Genomic DNA, 7183 nt, shown 5'->3' on the forward strand with positions numbered 1-7183 from the left:
ATATATATGGAAAATTCTTCTATATCACCTGGCTTGTTCATAAACTTTTGGCCCAAACGGCTCCTTTTGCATGAACGGTTCATGCGAAAGTGGGAGGTATGCTCCTTTCGTGGTTACTTCTCTGTCCACCACTCGGTTTTTTTCCAAGTCCTTTTTGTTGCCGGCGAGGGCTGAGTTAGGCGGGGGAAGGGCAAGCAAGGAATGAAAAAAAAGGGAAAATCCGACATAACGCATCGGGCAAACGCATCCGGCAAACGCATCGCTCAGAGGCAAGCTGAGCGGACCACTCACCTATGATGATGTCATTGGAGTGCACCGACTTCAGCTCGTGGATCCACCCCTTGGCGCCTTCGAAGGACTTCTTGTTTGTTATGTCGTACACGATGACGGCTGCTGACGCGCCCCTAAAACGTTTGAACGCGAAATGGGGAGGCACAAATTGGGACACTCTCATAATGCGCATATGTTCAACCACACACAAAGGGGGAGGAGTAGCTGACGCATTAGAATGACCCACATATTTTTCCTCACACATGCACAGCTACATGTAAGGGGTGCCTTACCGATAATACATGGGGGCCAGGCTTCTGTATCTTTCCTGCCTGTTAGGAGAGGGGGAAGTGGGAGGGGCGGTAAAAGCTTGTTGGTTCGGTCACCCTTCCGGTCATCTCTCCCCTTTCGTTTTTTTTCCTTCCTTACCCTGCAGTGTCCCAAATTTCAAACTTGATGGTGCACTCGCCTATGTCGATCAGTTGAGTCATAAAGGCAGCTTCGGGGAAAACAACGGGAAAGAAACATGTTGCCACGTCAAATGAGTGTTACGAGGAGATGGACACAGTGAAGTGCATTCCGTGTGTGTTACATGCAAATTGTATGACCCGTTCATGTAAAAAAACGCATGTTTCTTTTCTTTGGTAATCCTCCTTTTGCAGAATGCGACTTATCCGGACTTACCACCAATGGTCGACTCCTGGTACTCATAAAATTCATTCTTGGCAAATCTCACGACGATGCAGGACTTCCCTACCGATGTGTCTCCTGCAGAAGTGGGGAAGCGCGCGAAAAAAAAAGGGGAAGGTTCGTCATTCGTTTATGTGTCACTCGTGAGGAGTAGTGTTAAGGGGGGTGGTTGAGTTTCAGGTTTAGGGTTCACGGTTTAGGGTTCACGGTTTAGGGTTCACGGTTTAGGGTTCACGGTTTAGGGTTCACGGTTTAGGGTTCACGGTTTAGAGTTCACGGTTTGGGGTTCACGGTTTAGGCTTTATGTGTGCGCCTCGACCTGCACCCCCACCCCCACTTGCATCCACACACATTATGAACTCGTTCAGTACCTAACAGAACCAACTTTGAATTAAAAACCTTGTTGGAGTGGTAGTTTGGGCCCGCGTCATATTTGTCACCGCTGTTTAAATTGGATAGGTAGTGTGCCATGGTGGCTACGCCGGGGTCTCAGTTGGGAAGGATGGGGGGGGCAGCACTTGGCTGTGCTTGCGCTGATGGGGTGGTTGACTACTGCGTCGAGGTGTTTGTGGAATGGGCAGCAGGAAACCGCACAATAGGTGCTGAACGTATAGCGGTATAATAGCTACGCAACGTGCAGCGGTATAATAGCTACGCAACGTGCAGCGGTATAATAGCTACGCAACGTGCAGCGGTATAATAGCTACGCAACGTGCAGCGGTATAATAGCTACTCAACTTGGCACGGCACAATAGCTACGCAACATGTTCGCCCTTCTTGCGGCACATGTCCATACAAAACGGCGCGCTCACTTCTCAACGGCATGTGCAAGACGAAGTGCCCTTTTTTGTATCTCCGCGTGTGCGGTGTGTTTATGTGTCGTGGGTGCCCTCCCCCCCCTTGTGAATGTGTGCAATTGCAGGACGGTCATACAATTTTGCAAAGTAAAGAGTTTTTCCAAGGGGGAGAAAAAAAAAAAATTCACTTTTTTTGCACCTGCCTTTGGATAGTATTATCACAGGAATTAATCTTTCATTCTGGTTTCTATTTCGTATTGCTACTTAACTCGGAATTGTGCATGAGATTCGACTCACTTGTGACTACTCCCCACCACTTTCGTGTTTCCATGTGCATAACGCTTGAGCGTTCATTTGTTTTTCAATTCACGGAGCGCAATTTTTTGCATGTCACCCTTGGGCAGGGAGCGTGTAAAGTTCGGCTAAATGCTTACGGTGAAAAATTCGAAATGGATGGCCTGTTTCTCCTCATGAAGCGTTTTTTTTTTTTTTCTTTGGCATCACAACACAGGGGTTGCGATAATGCAGGACCATATGCATGCTCCACCCTTTGGAATATATGCACGGACTTATTCGTTAAGTCAATTCCGTTTGCGCGCTGCGCGGTGGACGTGTATTTTAGCTTTCCACTTGGGAAAAAAAAAAAAAAAAAAAAAAAAAAATATACATATACATATACATATACATATACATATATATATATATATGTATAGCCATTACATTTTCGCTGTTCATGGGACACCCAACTCGGGGGGTGGTGGGAGAAAACAAAAGGACGAAATGGGAAAAAACTATACGCGGCGATGGGATACATCCACCTTGGTCTAAAAAAATGTGCCATCTGCACTTCAGAGGCTTTCGGCTTGACCTGTGTGCGTGTTCCAGTTTTCCCCTCCAGGGAGCTGCACTCCGTAAGTGCTTCCACCTCCTCGCACGTTACCACTGTGCAAATGTTGTGCTTCCCGCGGGGGGGGGTCTACCTGGCAGTGCCAAAGGTGTTGCAGCCGCAGGTGCAGGTGCAGGTGCAGGCGCGGTTCAGGTGTGGACGAAAACATGGGGAAAAAAGTGGAGTGCAAAAAATGGGGAAGTAAAAAATGGGGAAGTAAAAAAAGGGGAAGTAAAAAAAGGGGAAGTAAAAAAACTGGCGTGCAAAAAACTGACGCTCAAAAAACTGACGTGCAAAAAACGTGGCGCGCAAAATTGCTCGCACAAAATTGCTCGCACAAAATGGGAAACAGCTCAGCGGATTGGGCGGGCCTGCTTACGCACGCTTCCCCTTCCTTCAAGGGCGCGGACCGGCCCTGTCCTTCCCCTTGCGGTAGGACATCTTCTTCCGCTGCTTGACGACCCTCTGCTTAGCCTCCTCCACCATGAGAGCCTTCTTTAGCTTGTTATGGTAGGAAACCTTTGCCTTCTCCTTTTTCTTCTCCAAGATGTTCTTTTTAATAGTATGCAGCATTTGGTACCATCGAGAAGCTAACCTGGGGTTCTCCAATGCACGGAAGTTAATATGATCCTCTTTGCTCTCTTTCTGTTTCTTTAACTCTTCCTCATTGCTCATTTTGCTAAATAATTTTGGCTTCGATCTGTATGGAAGTTCTTTTATCAACTTCGGATTAATGTGTATCTTCGAATGATAAAAATGACGAAAGGGGACACTCCTGTAGTTGCTTTTGTGGTTAACATACAAGTTGTATATATACCTTAACTCATTTATGGACCTTAGTTTATTTTCCACATCGTAAGTAAAAAATTTTTTTATTTTAACATTCACGTATAGTTTTAGTATCACTATATCGCTTATACGCACTTTATCTGCAAAGGTACATCTGAAGTTCCCATTATCAGATAGCTTACTTTTTATGAGTCCTTTAATTCCACTTGGAGTCACCACAGGACAGTTAATAAATTTACTCACCTCCAAATCTGAATTGAACATATTTTTTACAAATGCTGTATTTTTAAATATTTTGTATGGTTCTCCAATAAGTTTCAGTTTTTTCATAATTTTTACATTAGTGTTTGTCTCCAATGTGATTCCATTTAGGCAGATGCGGTAGTATGGTACCTTTTTATAATTACAGATAGCTAAAATTCCATTGTTGGCACCTGCCACTGGTCCATAAAAGGTACAGTTACAATGCATGTGTTCTGTTGTATATTTTAAAAATCTGATTCTGACGTTATTTCTCTCATTGATTGAATAAATGGGGATACTCTGGTACCTCCTCCAACCTATCGAGATGATAAGTGGATCGTTTGATCTTAACACCTTTGGGAACCACCGATGCTTCTTTACTCGGCAGTGAATCATGGATTCTTTTTCTTCGTATGTCTGTAAACCTCCACAAATTATAATCCCCTTTTTCATCACTGCTAATTTTTTCCTCTCTATTTTGAAAACCATTTTTATGTACTCTCCTATGTTGACTGAGGATCCGTATGTGTTGCTGCTTAACACCCCGATGCCTTCCGTCTCTTGGTACCTTTCCTTCTGTTGTTCCCTTTCTGCCTTTGCCTTCTTCAGGGAGGCCTTCCCGTCCGCCTCGCCCACCGTCGCGCTGTCCCTCTCATCCGCGTTGTCACCCAGCCCATAAGAGAAGTCACCCTGCCCAGGTGAGAAGTCACCCCCCTGCTCGTTTCCCCCCCCCTCACTGAGTGTGCCCACCTCTTCGCCGCTCCCCGCTTCGTCCGTCGGCCCAAAACACCCCTCGTAGAGGCTCCTATACCTCGAGAAGAACTGCGTCGACAGGGCCTCGTCCGCGACGTCTCCCAGGGAGATGCTCAGATTGTTGAATATGAACACCTCGTCTCTCGTACACTTGAAGGAGTCCACCTCGTCTAGGAAGTAGTTCTCTCCGTGCATGTAGCTGTACAGTCGCTGTGTCTTTTCTTCCCTCACCGTTTCCGTGCTCAGGAGGCTATGGAGGTCTTGTTCCCCGTGTACCTCCTTCTCCCGCCGCATCACCACCAGGATGTCCCCTTTGAAGTACAGGTGGTTGTTCCTCCTGTGGATGTAGCGCACGTCATAAATGAACGCGTCCAGGCTCGCTTTGTTGTCGAAGGCCAGCTCCTGCGCCAGATGGTGCTCCCCGCGGTTGGCCAAGTTGGCCAAGTGAGCGGAGTTCTGGGCGAGGTCCTCCTCTTCGTCCTCCCCATCGGCATCGGCATCTTCGTCCTCTTCGTCCTCTTCGTCATCTCCTTCGTCATCCTGCTCTTCGTCCTCTTCGTCCTCTTCGTCCTCCTCGTCATCCTCTTCTTCATCTCCTTCTTCCTCCTCTTCGTCCTCCTCTTCGTCCTCCTCTTCTTCCTCCTCTTGGTCATCTCCCTGATCCTCCTCCCCCTCCCCGCTGGCCGAAACGGTCACCCCGTCCGCGTAGTGGTAGTCGTCCTCCGCGTCCCTCTTTCCGAACAAAATCGGCTCCAGCTCCGTGTACTCCTTGGCCTTCTCATTGACGTACTTCTCCGCCTGCTTCTTCTTCTTTTGCCGCTCGCTCACGAACACGTTGGAGGGGGCCTTCCGCCGCTGGTTCTCCTCCTGGCCGTCGAACAGTAGCGGCTCTTCGTCCGCGCCCGCCTTCCTGCACAGCGCGTACTTGGACGTCTGTAGCGCCCGAATCATGCGTATGCCCTCCGTCATGTACCGCTGGTCGTCTCGCTTGGCAGAGGGATCACCCCCCCCACCGCCGCTCTCTTCGCGGCTTTCTCCAACACTCCCTTCTCCGCCGCTCCCTTCTCCGCTACTCCCTTCTCCGCCACTCCCTTCTCCGCCGCTCCCTTCACCGCCACTCCCTTCACCGCCGTTCCCAAGGAGAGACTCCCCCGGCGTGAAATTCACCTTACTCTTAGGGATGTGTATATACATATTATCAAAATCGAATGCCACATTTCCAACGTCTGCCATGGGAGCATACACGTTTGCATTCTTCTTCTGTTCATCTGTAAGGAAAGGATCCTGTAGGATTTGTATGTCTCTAATTTGGACGTCCCCGATGTTAGGGATATGTATCACTTGATTGTTGAAAATTTTGGATCCATAAACGAACCCTTCCACGTGGACGCAAACTTTTTCATCGCACTTGGAGAGAAAGTAGTCAATTCGCTTGTCCTCCTCCGCTGCAGCCTCCTTGCACAGTTGGAGATGGTCCTTTCCTTTTGCGGGCACTCTCATGATGGATTCCTCCCCCGTTGCAGCCTCATCTACATCTAACCGCAGCCCCAAAATGTAGCCATGTTGCTCCCTCCACGAGATCTGTGGCCTCTTAATCGACGAAACGAATTTACAGAAATTTCGAACTTCCGTTTTGTTGTATTTTCCATTTTGAATTCCACTAAAGAAAAATATTTTTGCACCCTCAACCATCTCTTCCGTAAATCTTTTACTCAATTTTTTTTTTCTCTTTCGAATGCTTTTGCTGTCCTTAAATTTATCCATGTGAGTAACTACTCCTATGACTTTGGGTAATCCATGAGTGTTTAAAATGCTCACAAATTCAAGTGTCTCCAATTCAAGTCCGTAGCTCCCATCGATGACGAGCAGACATAGATCGGCAATCTTTGCAACATCAATCATGTTGAGTATGTCATCGTTGACCTCTACGAAGGTGTACCTCTTTAATGCTTTGGTAATTATCGATATAGGTCCTTTGACTTCATTGATGGAGACTCCAACGTAGTGCTTAATGAGACTTTTCAAAAGAGTTGTTTTACCCACTCCTTTGGGACCTTGTATAGCAACTATGATAGGGGTATTCTTGGAGCACTCTTTAAAATGCTTTGGAACTCTTAGCTTTTTTTCCTCTAACTCGAATTGGTGCTGCTTTCTTCGATGAGCACTTCGGATACCTCCACTGAAGGCGAAGGCCTTATGGTACTTCTTCTTCGCTTCGCTATTTTTTGCGCCACGGTTTGCTCCCTTGCTTATTTTTTTCCTCTTGGCCTTCTTCCCTACCTTTTTCTTTTTGTGATGCTTGCGTTTGTCATCCATGGTTTGGGGCGGTTCGGTTGGGCTGGGCTAGGTTAGGCTCCGCTCGGCTAGGCTCAATTCGGCTAGGCTAAGCTTGGCTCCGCTCGGCTTCGTTCCGCTCGGTTCCGCTCCTCCCCGTGTAGATCAATTAGCTACGCCTCGAGTATCGGCGGTCTCCCCTGCTGTCACGTTTAAGCCGTCCTACGCAACACTTCAAAAGTGAGAAAATGAGGACGCTTCTGCATACATACGGAGGACCAACTCACCGGTTGGATAAAGCCACCACGTGAGGTTTTCTCCCCCGTTTGGTTAAAGCTGTCACGTGAAGTGTTTTCTCCCCCGTTTGGATTCCTCCTGCGATGCAAAAATTAGTCGCAGTTTTTTTTTTTTTTTTACCTGGCAAGTAGCCACTTGGCAGCTGCGGAGAATCCGTACATTAGCCAATGCTATACTAATATGA

General features: G+C 47.6%; 2 protein-coding genes across 2 annotated transcripts; both read right to left on the bottom strand.

Moving 5' to 3' along the window:
• Positions 1-179: 179 nt before the first annotated feature.
• On the bottom strand, positions 180-1431 carry PCYB_021720 (small GTPase Rab5c; the record flags this gene model as incomplete). The annotated part of the gene is made up of 6 exons (XM_004220522.1): positions 180-206; positions 292-404; positions 564-602; positions 700-769; positions 955-1038; positions 1332-1431. Coding segments are annotated over 6 exons (433 nt in total), but the record flags the coding sequence as incomplete, so codon positions are not given.
• Positions 1432-2375: 944 nt separating this feature from the next.
• Positions 2376-6744, bottom strand: PCYB_021730 (ribosome biogenesis protein BMS1; the record flags this gene model as incomplete). Its single annotated transcript, XM_004220523.1, has 2 exons — positions 2376-2386; positions 3054-6744. The coding sequence occupies 2 exons, from the start codon at positions 6742-6744 to the stop codon at positions 2376-2378; spliced, it is 3702 nt and encodes a 1233-aa protein (XP_004220571.1).
• Positions 6745-7183: the final 439 nt, after the last annotated feature.

Source organism: Plasmodium cynomolgi, chromosome 2, assembly GCF_000321355.1.
Source record: "Plasmodium cynomolgi strain B DNA, chromosome 2, whole genome shotgun sequence".
NCBI lineage: Eukaryota > Apicomplexa > Aconoidasida > Haemosporida > Plasmodiidae > Plasmodium > Plasmodium cynomolgi.